The sequence below is a fragment of the Budorcas taxicolor genome, chromosome 16 (assembly GCF_023091745.1).
Source record: "Budorcas taxicolor isolate Tak-1 chromosome 16, Takin1.1, whole genome shotgun sequence".
In the NCBI taxonomy this organism is placed as follows: Eukaryota; Metazoa; Chordata; class Mammalia; order Artiodactyla; family Bovidae; genus Budorcas; species Budorcas taxicolor.
The window spans coordinates 6728550-6754847 of record NC_068925.1 but is presented as its reverse complement, the minus strand read 5'-3'; the positions used below and the strand labels follow the sequence as shown (position 1 = coordinate 6754847).

Sequence of the window (26298 nt, the reverse complement as noted above, 5' to 3'; positions counted from 1 at the left end):
ACTGGTACAAAGACAGAAATAGAGATCAATGGAACAAAATAGAAAGCCCAGAGATAAATCCACACACCTATGGACACCTTATCTTTGATAAAGGAGGCAAGAATATACAATGGAGAAAAGATAATCTCTTTAACAAGTGGTGCTGGGGAAACTAGTCAACCACTTGTAAAAGAATGAAACTAGATCACTTTCTAACACCACACACAAAAATAAACTCAAAATGGATTAAAGATCTAAATGTAAGACCAGAAACTATAAAACTCCTAGAGGAGAACATAGGCAAAACACTTTCCGGCATAAATCACAGCAGGATCCTCCATGACCCACCTCCCAGAATACTGGAAATAAAAGCAAAAATAAACAAATGGGACCTAATTAAAATCAAAACCTTCTGCACAACAAAGGAAACTATAAGCAAGGTGAAAAGACAGCCTTCAGAATGGGAGAAAATAATACCAAATGAAGCAACTGACAAACAACTAATCTCAAAAATATACAAGCAACTCCTGCAGCTCAATTCCAGAAAAATAAACAACCCGATCACAAAATGGGCCAAAGAACTAAACAGACATTTTTCCAAAGAAGACATACAGATGGCTAACAAATGCATGAAAAGATGCTCAACAGCACTCATTATCAGAGAAATGCAAATCAAAACCACAATGAGGTACCATTTCACGCCAATCAGAATGGCTGCTATCCAAAAGTCTACAAGCAATAAATGCTGGAGAGGGTGTGGAGAAAAGGGAACCCTCTTAGACTGTTGGTGGGAATGCAAACTAGTAAAGCCACTATGGAGAACAGTGTGGAGATTCCTTTAAAAACTGGAAATAGAACTGCCTTATGACCCAGTAATCCCACTGCCGGGCATACACCCTGAGGAAACCAGAATTGAAAGAGACACGTGTACCCCAATGTTCATTGCAGCACTGTTTATAATAGCCAGGACATGGAAGCAACCTAGATGTCCATCAGCAGATGAATGGATAAGAAAGCTGAGGTACATAGACACAATGGAGCATTACTCAGCCATTAAAAAGAATACATTTGAATCAGTTCTAATGAGGTGGATGAAACTGGAGTCGATTATACAGAGTGAAGCAAGCCAGAAAGGAAAATACCAATACAGTATACTAATGCATAGATATGGACTTTAGAAAGATGGTAATGATAACCCTGTATGCGAGACAGCAAATGAGACACAGATGTATAGAACAGTCTTTTGGACTCTGTGGGAGAGGGAGAAGGTGGCTTGATTTGGGAGAATGGCATTGAAACATGTATAATATCATATATGAACCGAATCGCCAGCCCAGATTCAATGCAGGATACAGGATGCTAGGGGCTGGTGCACTGGGATGACCCAGAGGGATGGTATGGGGAGGGAGATGGGAGGGGGGTTCAGGATAGGGAACACGCGTACACCCATGGTAGATTCATGTTGATTAATGGCAAAACCAATACAATATTGTAAAGTAATTAGCCTCCAATTAAAATAAATAAATTTATATTTAAAAATAAACAAATAAATAATTCAGAATAGGAAAAAAATAAAAAGCAGAGACATTACTTTGTCAACAAAGGTCTATCTAGTCAAAGCTATGGTTTTTCCAGTAGTCATGTACAGATGTGAGATTTGGACCATGAAGAAGGCTGAGTTCTGAAGAACTGATGCTTTCAAACTGTGGTGCTAGAGAAGACTTTTGAGAGCCATTTGGACAGCAAGGAGATCATTCCTAATGGAAATCAACCCTGAATATTCATTGGAAGGACTGATGCTGAAGGTGAAACTCCAATACTCTGGACACCTGATTCAAAGAGCTCACTCAATGGAAAAGACCCTGATGCTGGGAAAGATTGAGGTCAGGGGGAGAAGGGGGAAACAGAAGATGAGATGGTTGGATGGCATCACTGACATGAGTTTGCTCAAACTCTGAGAGATAGTGAAGGATGGGGAAGTCTTGCATGCTGCAGTCTCTGGGGTCGCAAAGAGCCAGACATGACTGAGCAACTAAGCAACAATGAGACAAAAGACCTCCACCCCCAAAACCATGCAACTCTGATGACAGAAATCAAAGAAGACACAAACAGATGAAAAAATACCATGTTTGTATATTAAAAGAATCAATATGGCTAAAATGACTATACTACCCAAGGCAGATTCAATGCAATCCCTATCAAACTACCAATCGAATTTTTCACAGAACTTGAGCAAAAAGTCTTAAAATTTGTAATGGAGACACAACGATCCTGATTAGCCAAAGTAATCTTAAGAAAAAAAACAAAGCTGGAGGAATTAGCCTCCCTGACTATACTGCAAAGCTACAGTCATCAAGAAAGTATGATATTCATACAAAAGTAGAAATATAGATCAATGGAACAGGATTTAAAAAAAAAAAAAACAGATAAAACACATGCACAAAGGAGGCAAGACTACACAATGTTGGAAAGACAGTCTCTTCAAATGATGCAGGGAAAATCATATACAGCTACATATTAAAAAAATAAAATTAGATCATTCTTTAACACCAAAGACAAAAAATAAGCTCAAAATGGATTAAAAACCTAAATGTGAGACCAGACTCTATAAAGCTCCTAGAGGAAAACATAGGCAGAACACTCTCTGACATAAATTCCACCAATATCTTTTTCAATTCATCTCCCAGAATAATGGAAATAAAAACAAAAATAAACAAATGATATCTACTTAAACTCAAAAGGTTTTCCACAGCAAAAGAAACAGTAAACAAATAAAAGACAACGACAATGAAAGACAACCCATAGCTTGGGATATTTGTTAATGATGTAACTGAAAAGGGATTAGTCTCCAAAATTCATGAAAAGCCCATGATGTTTAGCAGTATCAAAACATACAGCCTAACCAAAAATGGGCAGAAATCCTAAATATTGACATTTCTCCAAAGAAGACATATAGATGGACAAGAGGCACATGAAAAGATGCTCAGAATCACTAATTATTAAAGAAATGCACATCAAAACTACAATAAGATATCACCTTACAGCAATCACAATGGCCATTATCAAAAACTCCACAAACAGTGAATGCTGTAGAGGATGTGGAGAGAAGGGAACCTTCCCACACTGTTGTGAGAATATAAACTAGTACAGCCACTATGAAGAACAGTATGGAGGTTCCTTTAAAAACTAAGAATAGAACTACTATATAACCCTGCTATCCCATTCCTGTGCATATATCTGGAGAAAAACATGGAGTGAAAGGATGCATGCACCTCAGTGTTCATTGCAGCACTGTTTACAGTAGCCAAGAAATGGAAGCAACCTAAATGCCTATAGACATATGAATGGATAAAGAAGATGTGGTACATAAATACAATGAAATAATACTCAGCCATTACAAAGAATGAAATAATGTCATTTGCAGCAACATGGAAGGACCTAGAGATTGTCATGCTGAGTGAAGTAAGTCACACAGAGAACAAGAAATATCACATAATATCACCTACATGTGAAATCTAAAAGGAAATGATACAAATGAACTTACAAAACAGAAACAGACCAACAGACTTAGAGAATGATCTTGTGGTTGCCAGGGCGAATCATGGGGAAAGAGATAGTTAAGTACTTTGGGATGGACACATACACACTACTATATTCATAATGGATAACCAACAAGGACCTACTGTATAGCACATGGAACTCTGCTTAATGTTATGTGGCAGCCTGGATGGGAAGTGTGTTTGGGGAGAATGGATGAGTTCCTTTGCTGTTCACCTGAAACTATCACCACATTGTTAATTGGTTACACAGTTAACAAAATAAAAGTTTCCCAAAAAATTGATTTTAATATAGATAGAAAAACTTAAATATATTCACTAAAAAGTTGGTAAATAAAATGCAAAAATTATAATCTCCATCAATATGATATGAAAAACTTCTTTTAAAAAAATGTGTTTCCATAAGGTCTTACCTGGGCTGCATTCTGGTGTTCTAGGACTCCAAGTGCCATATTTTGTGCATGTAGCATCAAGCCTATATTTATTATGACATTCATATGAAATCTCATCTCCACTGAAATAGATACAGTGAGTACTATTGCTAAGTCTTCTCCGTAGAGTGATGCTTCCATCATTATTCAGGTTTGGTACTGGGCAACATACCTCTAAAAAATATAAAAGAAGGCTAATAGTAAAATCACTATGAGGAGGCTCCCATGGCTAAATCCCATTTCTGCCTTTAGAAGATCTCATCACTGAAGAGAGATTGGGATAACAGGGACACCAAGTTTGATTTCCAAGTCCCTGATTTGCTAAAGCACTCCAGCTCATTTGTTTCCAATACTTTATTTAAGTGGTGGTAAAAGATTTTATGGTGGCTCAGACAGTAAAGCGTCTGCCCACAATGCGGGAGACCTGGGTTTGATCCCTGGGTTGGGAAGATCCCCTGGAGAAGGAAATGGCAACCCACTCCAGTACTCTTGCCTAGAAAATTTCAAGGATGGAGGAGCCTGGTGGGCTAAAGTTCATGGGGTCGCAAAGAGTCGGACACAACTGAGCAACTTCACTCACTTAAAGGATTTTATTAATGATATTTTAATTTAGTGATATTAAAGTCTTTCTATTTCCACAAAATGAGTTTGAATGACTGCAATTAAACTTTAACTCCTAATGTGAAACAAATAATCTTTCAATAAGTGAACTACCATTTTTCATTATTTGTGAAAAGGAAAGTCACTTAGTCATGTCCAACTCTTTGTGATCCCATGGACTATATAGTCCATGGAATTCTCTAAGCCAGAATACTGAAGTGGGTAACCTTTCCTTTCTCCAGGGAATCACTCCCAACCCAGGGATCAAATCCAGGTGTCCTGCATTGCAGGCGGATTCTTTACCAGCTGAGCCACAAGGGAAGCCCAAGAATATTGGAGTGGGTAGTCCATCCCTTCTCCAGCAAATCTTCCCAGATTAAGAATTGAACTGGGGTCTCCTGAATTGCAGGTGTATTCTTTACCAACTGAGCTATCATTATTTGCGCATTTCACATATTTTTTCAATTCCAGTATACAGAATAAAGTTCCCTGTATTCTGTGCCTCATTGTCTTCACCTCTAAAATGGAAAGACTCTTATCAGTTCAGTTCAGTTCAGTCACTCAGTCGTGTCCAGCTCTTTGCGACCCCATGAATTGTAGCACGCCAGGCCTCCCTGTCCATCACCAACTCCCGGAGTTCACTCAGACCCACGTCCACTGAGTCAGTGATGCCATCCAGCCATCTCATCCTCTGTTGTCCCCTTCTCCTCCTGCCCCCAATCCCCCCCAGCATCAGAGTCTTTTCCAATGAGTCAACTCTTTGCATGAGGTGGCCAAAGTACTGGAGTTTCAGCTTTAGCATCATTCCTTCCAAAGAAATCCCAGGGCTGATCTCCTTCAGAGTGGACTGGTTGGATCTCCTTGCAGTTCAAGGGACTCTCAAGAGTCTTCTCCAACACCACAGTTCAAAAGCATCAATTCTTTGGCGCTCAACCTTCTTCACAGTCCAACTCTAATATCCATACATGACCACAGGAAAAACCACAGCTTTGACTAGACGGACCTTACTTAGTCGGCAAAGTAATGTCTCTGCTTTTGAATATACTATCTAGGTTGGTCCTAACTTTTCTTCCAAGGAGTAAGCATCTTTTAATTTCATGGCTGCAATCACTATCTGCAATGATTTTGGAGCCCCCAAAAATAAAGTCTGACACTGTTTCCACTGTTTCCCCATCTATTTCCATGAAGTGATGGGACCAGATGCCATGATCTCAGTTTTCTGAATGTTGAGCTTTAAGCCAACTTTTCAAGAGGCTTTTTAGTTCCTCTTCACTTTCTGCCATAAGGGTGGTGTCATCTGCATATCTGAGGTGATTGATATTTCTCCCGGCAATCTTGATTCCAGCCTGTGTTTCTTCCAGTCCAGCATTTCTCATAATGTACTCTGCATAGAAGTTAAATAAGCAGGGTGACAATATACAGCCTTGATGGACTCCTTTTCCTATTTGAAACCAGTCTGTTGTTCCACGTCCAGTTCTAACTGATGCTTCCTGACCTGCATACAGATTTCTCAAGAGGCAGGTCAGGTGGTCTGGTATTCTCATCTCTTTCAGAATTTTCCACAGTTTATTGTGATCCACACAGCCAAAGGCTTTGGCATAGTCAATAAAGTAGAAATAGATGTTTTTCTGGAACTCTCCTGCTTTTTCCATGATCCAGTGGATGTTGGCAATTTGATCTCTGGTTCCTCTGCCTTTTCTAAAATCAGCTTGAACATCAGGAAGTTCACGGTTCACGTATTGCTGAAGCCTGGCTTGGAGAATTTTGAGCATTACTTTACTAGTGTGTGAGATGAGTGCAATTGTGCGGTAGTTTGAGCATTCTTTGGCATTGCCTTTCTTTGGAATTGGAATGAAAAGTGACCTTTTCCAGTCCTGTGGCCACTGCTGAGTTTTTGCTGGCATATTGTGTGCAGCACTTTCACAACATCATCTTTCAGGATTTGAAATAGGTCAACTGCAATTCCATCACCTCCAGTAGCTCGTTCGTAGTGATGCTTTCTAAGGCCCACTTGACTTTACATTCCAGGATGTCTGGCTCTAGATGAGTGATCACATCATCGCGATTATCTGGGTCATGAAGATCTTTTTTGTACAGTTCTTCTGTGTATTCTTGCCACCTCTTCTCAATATCTTCTGCTTCTGTTAGGTCCATACCATTTCTGTCCTTTATCTCATAGATAGGTATAAAAATGCATATTGTCAATTGCAGAATCCCATAAAATTGCATCCATATGTCTCTCAGTCCCTCACTTACTCTCAAGTGAGACTAGAGACAGTCTCCTTCCTGTTCTATTGGGGGAAAAACACTGAGTCAGGGATCAGAGTCTGTCTTTTAAAGGCAGATCATTCAGCCCACAGTCCCATCATTCAAGAGACATTAGACACAAGTCACGCTGCAGTTGGTTGAGTTCATGACTGCTTCACAGACTTTCCTCTGCAAAGCACCTCAGAGTCTACACTGGGGAGGAAAGGGCTGTGATGGAGGTCTGACTCAAGCAATGGTTGAGTTGTATTCTACTTTCTACCTTTACCAATATTGGAGCTAATACTTAATCTGTATAGTATTTGACTTCTGTGCTTATATCTCATTTGATTCTGAATCAGGATAAGATTATAATGTCTCAGCTCAAACTCCAAGAAATTTATGGTCCCTCTGGCAACAATAGTTCATATACAGTTCAATTAATATAAGTTTAAATTTATCTTGAGGAAAAAATTATATCCATTTAAGATGAAAAATCAAGCTCATACTGAATATTTAATATACAAAAAGATTTACAAAAAAAGAAACTCACCCTTACATGCTATGTATGGGCTCCACTTCAAATTGCTCTGACAAGTCACAGTTCTAGGTCCATCTGCCTCTGGCTTATAGCCAAAATGGCAGTTGTAGCTCTTTACAGTCCCAATATCATACACTTGGTGTTCTGTTTGTGTCTGGTAGTCATATCTTCCCCACGAGGCATGAGGGATGTGTGGTAAGCCAACACAACCATCTGCTCATAAAGAAACAAAAAGGGAAAAGTACACTCTCAATAGGGATGCAACAGTGATCAATGAGCCTGTCATGTAAAAGGGTGACAAGTCCTCGTTCAGCCAGGAGCCAGCTTACCATGGCTGATGAATCAGCCATACCAGAAACACACAAGGACAGGCATCCAAATGTGCAAGGCATCAGAGAAGTTCTTACTAGGGGCACTGACAAGTGATTCCTGTGTGTTGTGTCAACTTTTTAAAATGTGAATTCTTTTTCATCTTCACTTTATATCACAAACTTTAGTCTCTGAATTGAAGCATTGGGCTTGCTAGGTAGGTATGGCTGGAGAAATGTTCCGGGCAATCACATCGAACTTTCTTGTTTCCTGACTGACTGAAGAAAATAAACAAGAGCCATTCCTCTTATTCAGATGACATCAGGAGCTTTATCATTGAAGGGTTTGTCAAGAACAAATCAAATACCAAGTGACTTGTGAGCCTAAATCTGTGTCTTGTCATCTTTACTCTTTCCTGATAATACAGGTTCACAATATGGAAATATAATACAAACACATCGATTTGGACATTTATTATATTTTCATCTTCAAGGGTAAATGTCTTTTTAAATGGTTTTATTGAGAGACAAGTCACATAACATAAAATTCATCAATTTAAAGTATGCAATCCAGTGGTTTTCAGTATATTCACAGTTTTCCAACCATCACCACTATCCAATTTTTGGATATTTTTACCAACCTCAAAATAAACTCAGTACTTGTTAGCAGTTACCCCCTAGTCTTGTCTTCTCCCAGGTCCTAGAGACTACTAAAAGACTTTCTCTGTCTATGGATTTGCCTAACCTGGACATTTCAAATAATGGGTATCTGATTCTTAAAATAAGGATAATACTAGTGCCCACAATTCTGGACAGAATCCATTGAATTAACTCTTGCTATAAACCTATATTAGCATCAAGTTATTATTATTACTATTTAGATAATTTTCAGGGATCCACATGAGTTTATAATTTCAGAGTATGAGGATTACATTGATAGTTAATCCATATAAAATTTTGTGTAAGTTAGAAAAAGATATTTTTCCCTCAGGATTCTTTACTGTTTATCTTTAAAACAATTCATATGATCTCTGTTAGAACAAAGCAATTTTCTATCAGTGCAAGAAAATTGTTGAAATAAACATACAATAAACAGTTTATTGTAGAGCAACCTCTACAATGCTAACCTCTATCTTTAGGGGTGGAGTATGCACAACGTTTACAACTGTGTGTGACAGCTTTTTGTGATGTTATATGATCTTCCACAGTATACTGTAATCCTTTTTTTCAACAAGAAAAAAAAGAGGGATTGATCTAAATTTAAACTTCTCAGTTCAGTTCAGTTCAGTTCAGTCGCTCAGTCGTGTCCGACTCTTTGCAACCCCATAAATCGCAGCACACCAGGCCTCCCTGTCCATCACCAACTCCCGGAGTTCACTCAGACTCACGCCCATAGAGTCAGTGATACCATCCAGCCATCTCATCCTCTGTCGTCCCCTTCTCCTCCTGCCCCCAGTCCCTCCCAGCATCAGAGTGTGATTCAAATGTGCTTAGGCATGTAAGTGTGCTCCCAATAATATTTCTGGATATCTTTAGATGCCAAACATTGAAACTCTTTCATGGTCCATACTTACTGAGTTCACAAGTGGGAGGAGGAGGATTCCAGCTATTATCAGCTTCACAACGGATTAAATTACTGCCTTCAAGCCGAAAACCTTCATTACAGGCATATACAATAGACTGTTGATAAGTATAGATGGGTCCAAACCCAGAGGTTATTTTTCCATCTTTAACTACTGGTTGAACACAAATGACTTCTAAAAATCCACAAGAAAAGACAAATTTCAACTTTTAAAAGCTTCAGTAAAGTGAGATTCCATCATATCAGTGCTATTTGTTACCACATACTGGTACAGGGTAAGTATCAGTTTGCCAAATTAATGACTACATCATTAAAATAATTAGTTTTTCTTTGAATAATTTCACCTCCCCCAATACCTTTACCTTCCTTTTTCTTTTAAACTAAGAATTCAAACCAAAATTCATCATTATGACTTACTTTTACAAGAAGGAGGACTTGGACTCCAGACACCTATTGTCTTATTTTGCACTCTGCAAGAAATGGAGGCTTTGCCTAACATTGAGAAGTCAGGGTCACAGCTGTAGGTGACAGAAGAGCCAAATGTGTAGAAGTCTTCATCTCCACCATTGTGTCTCCCATTACTAATGGTTGGAGGAGGTTTACACTTGGCAACTGAGATGAGTGAAGAGGAAGAAAATGAGGGAAGTCATCCTTAAAATCTAATATTCATGATGCAAATTCTAATGAAGTGTATAAGAAGGAACAATGAGGGACATGAATTTTATTATTACCTAACATGTAATAAAGTTTAAGTTCATAGTCAAGTCAAAAAGAGTCTTTGCTTACTTAAACATTGTGGGAGAGGATCACTCCAGCCAACTCCTTTATCTTGTATCTCACAATAACTGTTGGCTGAGCCAATTAAGATATACCTGAATAAGACAGGATTGAAGATTTTAATGAAATTATTCCTAATGTAAATTAAGTTGAATAAAGAAGTCTGAACAAATAGACTTATTATTCTATATTAAAAATGAAGAAATAATATTTTATCAGATAATACTTTCCATTAGGAATGCCATTCTGTAAAATTTTATCACTGCAATCAGATGTATATCTGTTCATTTGTTCTTTTATTCTATAATTTATTACTGTCCTGGAAAATTAAACTTGAAACTTGATCTCATCAAATCTGGGTACTCAAGTAAACAAATAAACAGACAAAGAAGCATGTTACTTTCCTAAGTGAAATGATTAATCCTGATTAGCCATGGGAAATTGGATTGCTTAAAAGCAACAGTGGTGATGGTGTTTATATCTTAAAAGTAGGGAGATTTCCTGGGCACCACCTTGTACTACTTCCATGCCCTCTAATTAAAGTCAGTGAAAACTATAACAACCCAATACATGCAGGACTGCCAATTGTCCTTAAAGAATAAAGGTTCACACATCTTGAGTCAGAAATCAAGTCTCAGTAAATTTAAGAAAATTGAAATCATATCAAGCATCTTTTCCAGCCACAATACTATGAGACTAGATATCGATTATGGGGGGAAAAAACTATAAAATAAATAAATAAATAAACAAACAGAGATTAAACAATACATTCTAAGTAATGAACAGGTTACTGAAGAAATAAAAAGGGAAATGAAAAAAATCTTTAGAAACAAATGACAATGAAAACACAACAACCCAAAACCTATGGGATGCATCAAAAGCAGTTCTAAAAGGGAAGTTTATAGCAATACAATCCTACCACAGGAAATAAGAAAAAATCGAATGGAAAACCTATGTTAGGTAGTTAGAAGAGAAAACAGGAGTCCAAAATGGTAGTGGCTAAAAGACAAGGAAGGGGAAAGCCTGCGAAAATAGAACAAAGGAAGGCCAAAGGAAGGTCCAAGGACAGGAGTGCAGACTTCATGAAAAACGAACAGCACTCCTCAGTTCAGTTCAGTCGCTCAGTCGTGTCCGACTCTTTGCGACCCCATGAATTGCAGTACGCCAGGCCTCCCTGTCCATCACCATCTCCCAGAGTTCACTCAGACTCACGTCCATTGAGTCCATGATGCCATCCAGCCATCTCATCCTCTGTCGGCCCCTTCTCCTCCTGCCCCCAATCCCTCCCAGCATCAAAGTCTTTTCCAATGAGTCAACTCTTCACATGAGGTCGCCAAAGTACTGGAGTTTCAGCTTTAGCATCATTCCTTCCAAAGAAATCCCAGGGCTGATCTCCTTCAAAATGGACTGGTTGGATCTCCTTGCAGTCCAAGGGACTCTCAAGAGTCTTCTCCAACACTACAGTTCAAAACCATCAATTCTTCAGCGCTCAGCCTTCTTCACAGTCCAACTCTCACATCCATACATGACAACTGGAAAAACCATAGCCTTGACTAAACTGACTTTAGTTGGCAAAGTAATGTCTCTGCTTTTGAATATGTTATCTAGGTTGGTCATAACTTTTCTTCCAAGGAGTAAGCATCTTTTAATTTCATGGCAGCACTCCTAGCTAAGCCCAATTTGCATAGGGCAGGCCCAGGGGGAGGAAAAAAACATATAAAAGGAGGAGCTAAAGCACTTTCTCTCTCTCTCTCTCTCTTCTCCGCACACTGGGGCGCTCCTGCACTCTCTTCTCTTCGCGTCTTTGGGTTGGCATGCCTTCACGCTTCAAGGATGGATTCTCCTGTTATCTTCTAAATAAAATAGAACTATAACACTGATTGTCTAAGAGCTATAACACGGTTTGTCCAAGACCCAAGAGCTGTGAAGCACCGAGGGCTCTAATACCCGTCACTCCAAATCTTTGTTGTGATGAGACAGAACCGAGGAGCATGCACTCACCTGACACCTAACTTTACAACTAAAATAACTGGAAAGAACGAAAAGATCCCAAAGTCACTAAAAGGAAAGATATCATGAAGCAGAAATAAATGAAAAAGAAATAAATTGAACGATAATAAAGATTAATACAACTAAAAGATGGTTCTTCAAGAAGATAAACAAAATTAACAAAACATTAGTCAGACTCATCAAGAAAAAATGGAAAAGAATCAAATCAACAAAATTAGGAATGAAAAAGGATAAGTTACAAAAGACAATGCAAAAATACAAAGGATTATAAGAGACTATTATGAGCAACTATGTGTAAATAAAACAGACAACCTAGAAGAAATGGACAGATTTTTAGAAAAGTTCAAACTTCCAAGACTGAACCAGGAAGCAATAGAATATATGAACAAACCAATTACAAGCACTGAAATTAAAAACGTGATTAAAAAAAAAAAAAAAACCTCCCAAAAAACAGAAACCCAGGGCCAGATGGCTTCACAGCTGAATTCTATCAAACATTAGAAAGATTAATGCCAACACTTCTAAAACTCTTTTAAAACATTGCAGCAGAAGGAACACTCCCAAACTCATGCTACAAGGGCACAATCACCCCGATACCAAAACCAGACAAAGACAAAACACAAAAAGGAAAATTGCAGGCTAATATCATTGGTGAATATAGATGTAAAAATCCTCAAGAAAATTCCAGTAAACAATTCAACAACACATTAAGATTATTCACCATGAACAAGTCATGTTTATTTCAAGGATGCAAAGATTCTTCAATATACGCAACTCAATCAATGTGATACACCATATTAATAAATTGAAAGATAAAAATGATATGATAATCTCAATAGATGCAGGAAAATGTTTGACAAAATTCAGCACCCATTTATGATAAAGACTCTTCAAAAAATGGGTATAGAAGGAATCTACCTCAACATAATAAAGGGCATATATGATAAACCCACCAAAACATTATTCTCAATGGTGAAAAACTGAAAGCATTCCCTCTAAGATCAAGAACAAGGGTACCCATTCACACCACTGTTATTCAACATAGTTTTGTAAGTCCTAGCTATGGCAGAGAATAAAAAGAAATAAAAGGACTACAGACTAGCAAAGAAGAAATAAAACTCTCACTGTCTGCAGACAACATGATACTATATATAGAAAACCCTAAGGATACTATTACAAAGTTACTAGAGCTAATCAGTTGAATTTAGTAAAGTTACAGGATACAAAATCAATACACAGAAATCACTTATATTCCTATACACTAAAGCAAAGAAAAATCAGAAAGAGAAATTAAGGAATAAATTTCACTTACCATCGCAACACAAAGAATAAAATACCTGGAAATAAACCTACCTAAGGACTGAAGAAGTGCATACAGAAAACTATAAAACAATGATGAAAGAAATCAAAGATGACATAATCAGATGGAGAGATTTTCCATGTTCTTAGATTGGAAGAATCAATATTGTGAAAATGACCATACTACCAAATGCAATCTACAGATTCAATGTGATCCCTATCAAATGAACAATGTCATTTTTCACAGAACTAGAACAAAAACCCTCACAATTCATATGGAAACACAAAAGGCCAAGAAGTGGCAAAGCAATCTTGAGAAAGAAGAGAGCTGGAGGAATCAACCACCCTGACTTCAGACTACACTACAAAATTACAGTCATCATGAAGGTATGGCATTGGCACAAAAATAGAAATATAGACCAATGGAACAAGATAGAAAGCCAGAGATAAACCCACCCACCTATGGGCAACTTATATTTGACAAAGGAGGCAAGAATATACAGTGGGGCAAAGATAGTCTCTTCAATAAGTTGTGCTGGGAAAACTGGACAAAGAAAGAAATTAGAACACATCCTAACACCATACACAAAGATAAACTCAAAATGGAATAAAGATTTAAATTTAAGGCCAGAAACTATAAAACTCATAGAGGAAACATAGGCAGAACACTGTATGACATAAATCATAGCAAGATCCTCTATGACCCACCTCCTAGAGTAATGAAAAAGAAAAATAAATAAGTGGGACCTAATAAACTTAAGAACTTTTGCATAGCAAAGGAAACTATAAACATAGTGAAAAGACAACCCTCAGAATGGGAGAAAATAATAGTAAATGAAACAACTGACAAAGGATTAATCTCCAAAATATACTAGCAACTCATACACTCAATACCAGAAAAGCAAACAACCCAATCAAAAAAGTGGGCAAAAGATCTAAACAGACATTCTTCCAAAGAAGACATACAAATGAATAATAAACACGTGAAGAGTTGTGGTACATATACTTGATGGACTATGACTCAGCTATAAAAAAGAACACATCTGAGTCAGTCCTAATGAGGTAGATGAAACTGAAGCCTATTATACAGAGTGAAGTCAGAAAGAGAAACACCGATACAGTGTATTATTACATATATATGGAATTTTAAAAGATAGTAATGGCAATCCTATATGCAAGGCAGCATAAGAGACACAGATGTAAAGAACAGACTTTTGGAACATGTGAGAGAAGGCAAGATGGAATGATATGAAATAATAGCATTGAAGCATGTATATTACCATATATGAAACAGATGACCAGTGAAAGTTTGATGCATGAAGCAGGGCACTCAAAGCCAGTGCTCTGGGACAACCCAGAGGGATGGGGTTGGGAAGAAACTGGGAGGAGCGGGTCGGTATGCAAGGGACACGTGTGCACCCATGGCTGATTCATGTCGATGTATGGCAAAAACCACCATGATATTCTAAAGTAATTATGCTCCAATTAAAATAAATTAACTAATACAAAAAGAAACTAGGAATAAAACCACCATATAACCCAGCAATCCCACTCCTAGGCATATACCCTGAGGAAACCAAAATTGAAATAGTTACATGTACCCCAATGTTCATTGCAACACAATTTACAATAGCTACGACATGGAAACAACCTAAATGTCCATTGACAGATGAATGGATAGAGAAGCTATGTTATGTATATACAATGGAATATTGCTCAGTCACAAAAAAAGGAATGTGTTTGAGTCAAGTTCTAATGAAGTGAATGAATGTAGAGCCTATTAAACAGAGTGAAGTAAATCAGAAAGAGAAAAACAAGTATCATATATTAATGCATGTATGTATGGAATACAGAAAGACAGTATTGATGAACCTATTTGCAGGGCAGCATGGGAGATGCAGACATAGAGAACAGACTTATAACATGGTGGGGGGAGGAAGGAGAGGGTGGGATATATGGAGAGAGTAACATGGAAACATATATACTATCATATGTAAAATATATAGCCAATAGGAATTTGCTGTATGACTCAGGGAACTCAAACTGGGGCTCTGTTAACAATCTAGAGGGGTGGGATGGGGAGGGAGGTGAAAGGGATTTTCAAGAGGGAAGGGATATAGTATACCTGTGACTGATTCATGTTGATGTTTGGCAGAAAACAACACAATATTGTAAAGCAATTATCCTTCAAATAAAAATAAATAAATTTAATTTTAAAATACAAGAATAAATGTTCAGGTGATCCCCTAGGCAAGGATTCAGGATCAGATGAAGTGTTTTCTGAGGACAAAGAGAATATGGAAAGGATAATAGAAGCAAGTAGTTACAAGCACCAACTACAATCACGTGATCATTGTAGAAATAAGAACCATAGTAGTTATAAATATTTCTTTCTTCTTTACATGTTAATAAATTTGGTCTAAATTAAATTTTTCTCTTTTCTTTTTCCATCCCTCTACCATCTAAACGAGACATATTAATAGTAGTTTATCTTATATAGCTCAGTATTTAAATTACAGGATATCAAAGGAGAAGTATGATTTTGCTTAAAGAGGATGGTCTTTGGGAGAGGAAGTTAGCATGTTTTCAGTTGTATAAGAGATAGTTGCATTATGTAAGTTGGAAGCATAATTTTGCTATTGCCTTGATCTGGAAGTTAAACTAAATATGGTTAAAACAAGTGCATATAAATGCCAATTTTGACAAGGGGTGGACCCTGATAGATTTGAACTGCATCAACTTAACCTAAGGAGAAATTTTTCCAGGATTTTCATTCATGCAAAATGCCAAGTTATTGTGCTCTGTGAGTGAATTAATAGCCAAGTTCTGTATATGCTTAAAAGATCAAATCACAGCATAAGATGTGCCTACAGTTAACACGTATTTTTGCTTCTTTGCTCCATCACCTGGGTGCCATAACACACAGCCAGAATTACAGCAAATCCAGCTCCTGGAGGATGACCTCCTTCACATAGTCCAACTTCTGATCCAAGTACATTAGCACTGTAGAGAAGGGCAACCACTTCTACAAGACATTCTCATCTTTGAAGTCAAAGGCTAAGAGGTAATGAAAGAACAATATGAATCCCAGTCTATACTCATGGGTATACTCTAGTGCATACTATGACTTCCACTCTATACTCCACTCAGCCATGTGGTTCCTCTTTTGGTTTTGCATCTCCCACTTCAAATCCACATTCCTTTTGTGACTGCCTGCCCTGCTGACCTCAGGTCACAGTAGCAAACATAGAAGAAACAGTCACCTGTACATTTTTGCCAGCTGTCAGACTGTTATCAAGACAGATTCCTATATCAAATCCATATATATATATATACCTGAGTTAGTTCTAACTAATATAACTGATATAGAGCAAAAAAAATACAATTAAAAAAAGTATGAAAATGGAAATAATCATTCTTTGCAGAGGATATGATTGCAAACTGGGTAATCCCAAGAGAATTAAACTGAAAAACTAATATAAATAATAAAATAATTTAGAAAGTTAGTTTAGGTATCAAGTTTACATGCAGAAATCAAGCATATTTATGTATAAATACACATATAATGTTACAGTATTTAATGGAAGAAATGATCCATTTAAAGTAGCAAAAATAGGGGCTTCCTTGGTGGCTCAGTGGTAAAGAATCCACCTGCTAATGCAGGAGATATGAGTTTGATCCCTGGTCCAGGAAGATTCCACATACTGCAGAGCAACTAAGCCTGTACACCACAATTGAGCCTGTACTCTAGAGCCCAGGGGCCACAACTACTGAGCCCATGCATCACAAATATCAAAGCCCACACACCCTGTGCTCTGCAACAAGAGAAGCCACCACAATGAGAAGCCAGAGAACCACAATTAGAGAGTAGCACCACTTGCCACTAGACTAAACCCCTTGCAGTAACAAAGATCCACCACAGCCAAAAATTAAACAAAATAAGTAAAAAATTAAAAATAAATAAATAAAATAGCAAAACTAAAATACCTAGGTTTAATCACTTCAAGAAATGCAGAAAGAAAACATTGAAACACTTTTAGAGAAACAAGAGAAAAACACTAAAATGAATAGGGTATAGCACCCCAAAACAGACCATTTTGGCATCAGTATTATTTTCAGCTAAAGTTACCCAAAAATTAGCAGATGCAAGAAACTTCTGACCTCCCCTTTTCTTCAAGAAAGCAGACCAAATTCCCATGTGAAAGATGACTTTTCTATACCAGGAGGAAAGAACATTTTTATCACCTAAAATAAGAGTATTGAGGCCAAGAGAAATCTGTACTAAAAGATCATGTTAAAAATAACGTTTATACCATATATATTTTCATTGCTGTCATTGCTGTTTAGTCACTAAGTTGTGTCCAACTCTTTGTGACCCCGTGGACAGTAGCCCACCAGGCTCCTCTGTCCATGGGATTTTCCAGGCAGGAATACTGGAGTGGGTTACCATTTCTTTCTCCAGGTGATCCACAAATAATATTCTTTGCTCAATCTAATATATAAAGGGTGGGGTAAATGTGGCAGAGTAGGAGGACATGGAGTTCACATCTCCTCACAGCTAGGGCATCTACCAGGCACTGGTGGTGGACCTCAGACACGTAAGGATGGGAGGAACTCCTGTGTTACCAGGTAGGATGTGGGGGGAAGGGAAGGGGGAGGAGAAGTGGAAGCGGGAGGAACTGGCACCCCTGAGGCACAGCTGGGGGGAGAAAAGGGATTCCCAAGCTGGGAGAGGGCCACCCACAGTGGGGATGTGGAGAGACCTTGGGGGAATCACAGGATCAAAAGTCAACACAGCCAGCATTTCCCCTGCCCACCCAAACCCTAGGAAGCCTACTGGGATCTCAGACCTGAACCTTCACCCTCTGAGGCCCCCTCTAGCTGCAGGGTTCCTGTGGGCAAGAGAGTGAGGGAGGGAAGGAGGGAGGAAAAGTAGATGCCAGCAGACCCAGTGCTCCTGAGATGCATCTGGGGGAGGAGATGGGTTCCCACACTCAGCTGAGGACCATCCAGTGAGGGGCTCAGCAGAGATGAGGAGAAACATTCCAGGGATTGGATTGGAAGGGAATGGAACCATTGTTTCCCCCTCCAACTTGGACCCCAGAGAGCCTGTTGGGGTCCTGTTGCCTGACCTTGGACCATTGAGGTACCCTCCAGCTCTGCTGAGCCCTAACTCCTGCCTCCATCACCTCCCAGGACTGGTCCTGAGCCTACGCCCCACACCTGCCTAAGCCCCACTCTCTCCTAAGACCTGCCCCCCTACAGTCAAGGCCTTTTTCCACACCCTTTTTCTTCTCTTTTCATTTTTGCTGTTTTGCTTCTGTTTTCCTATGTTTTTGTTTCATTTATGTTTTTGTTTCATTTATGTTTTTATTTTTTCTAATATATTTTTAATTTTCTAATTTTACCTTTTGTTCTTTGTTATTATTTTTTTTTCTTTCTTTTTGCCATGGAGGTCAGGAGTGAGCTCCTGTAGTGAGAGAGTTGCATCCAAACTACTGGACTAACAGAGAACCTCAGACCAAAGGGAATATTAATCAGAGTGAGTTATCCTGGAGGGCCTCATCTCAGCACCAAAACCTGGCTCTGCCCAACTGCCAGCAACTCCAGTGCTGGAAACCTCAGGCTAAACAAGTAAGACAGGGACACAGCCTCACCTATCAGAAAAAAAAAAAAAAAATAGACCACAAAAACATATATTACAAGGTTAAAAACCTACAAGACCAAATAAATGAAGAGGAAATAGGCAACCTATCTGAAAAGGAGTTCAAAGTAATGACAGTAGAAATGTCCCAAAATCTTGGGAAAAGAATGGAGGCGTAGATCCAGAAAATACAACAAATATTTAACAAGGACCTCGAAAAACTAAAGGACTGAACAAACAGTGGTGAACAATACAATAAATGAAATGAAAAATACATTAGAAGGAATAATAGCAATAACAGAACCAGAAAAATCAATTTGTGAGCTGGAAAATAGAAGAGTGAAAATAACTGCCATGGAACAGAATGAAGAAAAAAGAAAGAAAGGAATTGAGGGCAGTCTCAGAGACTTCTGGGACACTAAATGCACCAACAATTCAAATTGTAGGAGTCCAGAAGAAGAGAAAGAGAAAGGGTTTGAGAAAATATTTGAAGAGATTATAGTTGAAAACTTTCCCCATGGGAAAGTAAATATCCACTGATGTCCATGAAGCACAGAGAGTCTCATATAAGATAAACCCAAGAAAAAACACATATCAGTCAAATGAACAAAAAGTAAATTCAAAGAAAAGATGTTAAAAGCAGGAAGGGAAAAGTAAGAAATAACATACAAGGGAATCCCCATAAAGTTGTCAGCTGATTTTTCAGCAGAAACTCTTCAAGCCAGAAGGGAACGGCAGGATATAAAGTGATGAAAGGGAAAAACCTACAACCAAGATTACCCAGCAAGGATCTCATTCAGATTTGGTGGAGAAAAGCAAAACTAAAAGAATTCAGCATCACCAAACTAGCTTTACAAAAAATTCTCTAGGTATGAAACACAAGAGAAAAGGAAGAACAACAAAAACAAGCAAAAACAATTAAGAAAATGGTAATAGGAACATACAGGTCAATAATTACCTTGAAAGTAAATGGATTAAGTGCTCCAATCAAAAGGCACATACTGGCTGAATGAATACAAAAATAAGACCCATATATATGCTGCCTACAAGAAACCCAAGGGCTTCCCTGGTGGCTCAGAGGTTAAAGCGTCTGCCTGCAATGTGAGAGACTGGGTTTGATCCCTGGGTCAGGAAGATCCCCTGGAGAAGGAAATTGCAACCCACTCCAGTGTTCTTGCCTGGAGAATTCCACGGATGGGGGAGCCTGGTGGGCTACAGTCCACGGGGTCGCAAAGAGTCGGACACTACTGAGTGACTTCACTTTACTTCTTCTCTTCACAAGAAACCCACTTCAGACTTAGGGACATATACAGACATAAAGTGAGAGGATGGAAAAAGATATTCCATGCAAATGGAAATAAAAAGAAAGTGGGAGTAACAATTCTCATATCAGACAAAATAGATTTTAAAATAAATAGAGTTACAAGAGATAAGGGAGGACACTACATATTGATCATGGGATCAATCCAAGAAGAAAATGTAACAATTATAAGTATTTATGCACCCAGCATAGGAGCCCCTCAATATATAAGGCAAATGCTAACTGCCATAAAAGGGAAAATTGATAGTAGCACAATAATAGTGGGGGACATTAACACCCCACTTACACCAACAGGCATATCATCCAGACAGAAAATAAATAAAGAAATACAGCTTTAAATGACATCATAGACTAGATATATTTGATGGATATTGATAGGACATTCACTTGAAAGTTGCAAGATACAATTTCTTCTCACGTGCACATGGAATATTCTCCAGGATAGATCACATCTTTGGTCACAAACCAAGCCTTGAAACATTTAAGAAAATTGAAATTGTATCAAGCATCTTTTCTGACCACAACAGATCGAGATTAGAAATTAATTACAAGGAAAAAAATTAAAATGTAAACACATGGAAACTAAACAGTGCCCTGCTTAATAACCAAGAGATCATTGAAGAAATCAAAGGGGAAAAAAAAATTTATATGCAGAAACAAATGACAACAAAAACAGGACAATTCAAAACCTATGGGGTACAGCAAAAGTAATTCTAAAAGGAAAGTTATAGCGATTCAGCCTCAACTGAAGAAACAAGAATAGTCTCAAATAAGCAATCTAACCTTACATCTAAAGAAACTAAAGAAAGAACAACAACAACAACAACAAAAACCCCAAAGTTAGTAAAAGGAAAGAAGAGGTCAGAGAAGAAATAAATGAAATAGAAATGAATAAAACAGTAACAAAAATCAATATAACTAAAAGTTGGTTCTTGGAGAAGATAAATAAAATATATAAACCTTTATCCAGAATCATCAAGAAAAAAAGAGAGAGGACTCAAATCAATAACATTAGAAATGAAAAAGGAGAAATTATAATTGATACCATAGAAATACAAAGGACTATAAGTGACTGCTAGAAGCAATTATATGCCAACAAAATAGACAACCTGGAAGAAAAGGACAATTTTCCAAGACTGAACCAGGAGGAATTAGAGAATATAAACAGACCAATCACAAGTAACCAGATAGAAACTGTAATTAAAAATCTTCTAAGATCAGATGGCTTCACAGGCAAATTTTATCAAATATTTAGAAAGCATCTAATGCCTAACCTCAAACCTCCCCCAGAAAAATGCAGAAGGAGGAACACTGCCAAACTGGTTCTATGAGGCTACCATCACCCTGATATCAAAATCAGACAAAGATAGCACAAAAAAGATTGTGCACCAATATCACTGATAAAAATAGACTCAAAAATCTTCAACAAAATATTAGCAAATAGAATCCAATAATATGCAAAAAGGCTCATAAACCATGGCCAAGTGAGATTTATCCCAAGGATACAAGGATTCTTCTATACATACAAATCAACTTATGTGATACACTACATTAACAAAATGAAGAATGTAAACAGTATGGTCATCTCAGTAGATGCAGAAAAAGTTTTTGACAAAATTCAACACCCATTTGTGGAAAAAAAAAAAAAAAAAACCTCTCCAGAAAGTGGACATAGAGGGAATCTACCTCAACATAATAAAGGCTATATATGACAAACCCATGGCAAACATCATTCTCAGTGGCAAAAAACTGGAAACACTCTCACCACTATTGTTCAACATAGTTTGGAAGTCCTAGTCATGGCAATCAGAGAAGAAAAAGAAAAAAAAAAAAAAAAAGTGGAGTCCAGGTTAGAAAAAGAACCCAGAGAAGAAAAACGAAAAAACAAAAAAAGGAACCCAGGTTATCATTGTTTGCAGATGACATGATACTATACATAGAAAAACCTAAAGATGCCACCAGAAAAACACTAGAGTTAACCAATGAACTTGATAAAGCTTCAGGATACAATATTAATGCAAAGAACTCTCTTGCATTCCTATACACTAACAGTAAAAGATTAGAAAGAGAAATTAAGGAAACAATCCCATTTACAACAAAAAAGAATAAAATACCTAGGAATAAACCTACCTAAGGGGACAAAAGGGGTATACTCAGAAAACTATAAAACACTGATGAAAAAAGTCAAAGATAACACAAACAGTTGGAGAGATAGACCATGTTCTTGATAGAGAAGAATCAATATCATGAAAATGAATATGTTACCCAAAGCAATCTACAGATTCAATGCAATCCCTATCAAATTAACAATGGCATTTCTCACACAATTAGAACAAAAAAATTTATAATTTGTATGGAAATACAAAATATCCTGAATAGTCAAAGCAATCTTGAAAAAGAAAGAGAGCTGGAAGATTCAGGCTCCCTGACTATATTACAAAGTTACAGTAATCAAGATAGTATACTATTGTCACAAAAACAGAAATATAGATCAACAGAACAGGATAGAAAGCCCAGAGATAAACCCATATAGTCACCAAATCTATGGTAAAGGAGGTAAGAACATACACAGGAGTAAAGACAGTAACTTCAATAAGTGGTACTAGGAGAACTGGACAGCTATTGATATGTGCTAAAGAATGAAATTAGAACACTACCTAACTCCATACACAAAAATAAACTCAAAATGGATTAAAGACCTACTGCAAGACTGGACACTTATTCTTGGAGGAAAACACAGGAAAAACACTTTTTTTTTGACAGAAATCACAGCAAGATCTTTTTGGACACACCCCTTAAAGTAATGAAAATAAAAACAAAAATAAACAAATGGAATTTAATTAAACTTAGAAAACTTTTTCATAGCAAAGGAAACCATAAACAAGACAAAAAGACAACCCTTAGAATGAGAAAAATATTTGCAAACAAAGCAACAGACAAAAGATTAATCTTCAAATTATATAAACAGCCCACAGAGCTCAATATCAAAGAAAAAACCCAAAAGAAAATGGGCAGAAGACCTAAATAAACATTTCTTCAAGGAAGACATACAGATGGCCAAAAGGCACACGAAAATATACTCAACATCACTAATTATTAGAGAAATGTTAATCAAAATTACAATGAGGTATGACCTCACTCTGATGATAGTGGACATCATCAAAAATCTACAAGCAATAAATGCTGGAGAGGGTGTGGGGAAATGGGAACCCTCTTGCACTGTTGCTGGGAATGTAAATTGATACAGCCACTATGGCGAACTGTGTGGAGGTTCCTTGAAAAAGTAAACATAGAACTACCTATGGCCCAGCAATCCCACTGCTGGGCATATATCCTGAGAAAACCATAATTCAAAAAGACACAGGTACCCCAATGTTCACTGTAGCACTGTTTACAGTAGCCAGGACATGGAAACAACTTAGTGTCCATTAACAGATGAATAGATAAAGAAGATGTAGTACATATATACAATGGAATATTATTCACCATATAAGGGAACAAAATTGGCCCATGTGGATGGACCTATAATCTGTCATACAGAGTGAAGTAAGTCAGAAAGAAAAAAATGAATATGGTATATTAATGCATGTATGTGGAATCTAGAAAAAAGGTACAGATGAACCTAGTTTCAGGGCAGGAATAGAGACACAGACATAGAGAATGGGCATATAACACAGCAGGAAAAGGAGAGTGGAATGATCAGGAGACTAGGTTTGACATATATACACTACCATGTGTAAAATAGATAGCTAGTGGGAACCTATAGTAAAGCACAGGGGACTCAGCTCCGTGCTCTGGGATAACCTAGACGGATGGGATGGTAGGGAGAGATCTAAAAAGGAGGCAATAGATGTATACATATAACTGGTTCCCTTTTTGTACAGCAGAAACTAACACATGCATTAGTTGCTCAGTCATGTCCAACTCTTTGCAACCCCATGGATATTAGCCTGCCAGGCTCCTTTATCCATGGAATTCTCCAGGCAAGAACACTGGAGTGTGTTGTCATTTCCTTCTCCAGGGGATCTTCCCGACCCAAGGATCAAACCTGGGTCTCCCGCATTGCATTACAAGTAGATTTTTTACCATCTAAGCCACCAGGGAAGCCATAGGAAAGCAATTATATTCCAGCAAAAAAAAAAAAAAAAAAAATTAACATATAGCACATAGGTCTAATCATTTTGAAGGTCTTCACTTTCCTGTGAAGGCTCCCATGTACATGCAAAAATAAGATTGGTATAGTTTTCTCCTATTAATCTGTGTTATGTCAACTTAATTCCCAGGCCCAGTCAGAGATCCTAAGAGGGTAAAAGTAAAGTTTTGTCTTCCCTACAATAACATATTCGTGTCTAGAGAGACTCAGCGTTAAAAAAAAAAAAAAGAAAAAGAAAAAATCCATTCTCCTAAAATAAAGTTAAAAGCTAATCCAACATGATATTAAAATATGCCTAACTTTAAAGTTTATGTAGAAAGATAAACAAGTATTATTAGGAAAATCTTAAAAAAGAAAAGTAATTAGATAGGACTACCCATATTACTATTAAAACATATTATAAAACATTAGTAAGTAGAAGACTGTGCAATGTGTATATAAATATATAGACAAAACAATGATTGAATAGAAAGTCTACAAACAGACCCAGATATATATGAGAATTCCATATAGTATCCAAAAACAATCTCAAATCAGTAAGTTGAAGATGGACTTTTTAATAAATGGTGTTGAGATAACAGGAAAGTCATATGGAAAAATATAGACTGGGATATGTACCTCATACTGTATAGTATATATTGACTCCAAACGGATCAAAGCTTTTAACATTAAAAAATATGAAAACATAAAAGTGTAGAAGAAAGCTAGGCAAATAGTTCAAAACCTTGTATTTGGGAAGGCCTTTTAAATTAAGACTTAAATTCAGACGCCATTTTAAAAGGAAGACTGATAAATTTGACAACATATATGCTTCCCAGGTGGCTCAGTGGGTAAACAGTTTGCCTGCAGTGCACGAGATACAAAAGACGTGGGTTCAATCCCTGGGTCAGGAAGATTCCCTGGAAGAGGAGATCCACTCAGTATTCTTGCCTGGAGAATCCCATGGACAGAAGAACCTGGTGGGCTACAGTGCATAGTGTCAAAAAGAGTCAAACATGACTGAAGCAACTTAGCACACATGTGTTCATGCACCAAAGCCAAGTCTAAAGAAAAACTTTGAAGGCAAAGTTGCAGCTCACATCTGAAACAAGGTGTGAACCCTAACAGACACAAATCCATGTGAATATGTATGTCCATATACCTTAAAAATTAAGAATAAAATGCCCAACTAGTTAATAGTAAAAATAGGCAAAGGATATACCAAATAATTCACAAATATTGAGTAAATACAAACATCTCTTATTAAAACATGCTGAATTTTACTCAGAATAAGAGAAATATACATTTAAACTATAGTAAGATTTCATTTTTACCTCTTAAATTAGAAATTTTTCAACATTTTTACAAGCATTGAAGCTTTGACAGCAAACTTAGTTGGAAAATTTATGGTGAGATAGACATTTGTATACTCTGCAAAACCATGTAACTCTTACAGACAGCAATTTGGAAATAGTTTTCAAATTTTCAAATACATGTACTCTTTGACCCAGGATTCCTACCATGGAAATTTATATATCCTACAGATATAATTTATATATACAAGGTAATGCATTAGTGCATAGTTCAGAACAGAAAAAGATTGGAAAATTCATGGATTCATCAAAGAGATTATCAGCCCACACTACATCACACATTAAAATCCTGTGCAGGTATAAAAGGGAATTAATGAGAAACCTGTCTATGCACAAACACAGAGACATCTTCTGTTTATATTGATAAATAAAATATAAAGCAAGATTTAAGAGATTTAAGACTAATTTTCCTATTGGAAAGTTGTCAAATAAGAATACATACTAATTTCTTAACTTGTATTTGTAAAAGTAAACACTAGAAAAATACATGAGATGCAAAT

At 37.2% G+C, this 26298-nt stretch overlaps 1 protein-coding gene across 1 annotated transcript in view; it reads right to left on the bottom strand.

Annotated features, from left to right (window-relative positions):
* C4BPA (complement component 4 binding protein alpha) overlaps positions 1 to 26298 on the bottom strand; it is a 56825-nt gene that overhangs the window by 18308 nt on the left and 12219 nt on the right. Inside the window, exons 5-9 of the mRNA XM_052654103.1 lie at positions 10029 to 10114; positions 9660 to 9854; positions 9235 to 9417; positions 7365 to 7565; positions 3950 to 4141 (exon numbers count right to left, since the gene is read on the bottom strand). Of these exons, the coding sequence (XP_052510063.1) occupies positions 3950 to 4141; positions 7365 to 7565; positions 9235 to 9417; positions 9660 to 9854; positions 10029 to 10114 (857 nt within the window). The remainder of the gene's footprint in view (positions 1 to 3949; positions 4142 to 7364; positions 7566 to 9234; positions 9418 to 9659; positions 9855 to 10028; positions 10115 to 26298) is intronic.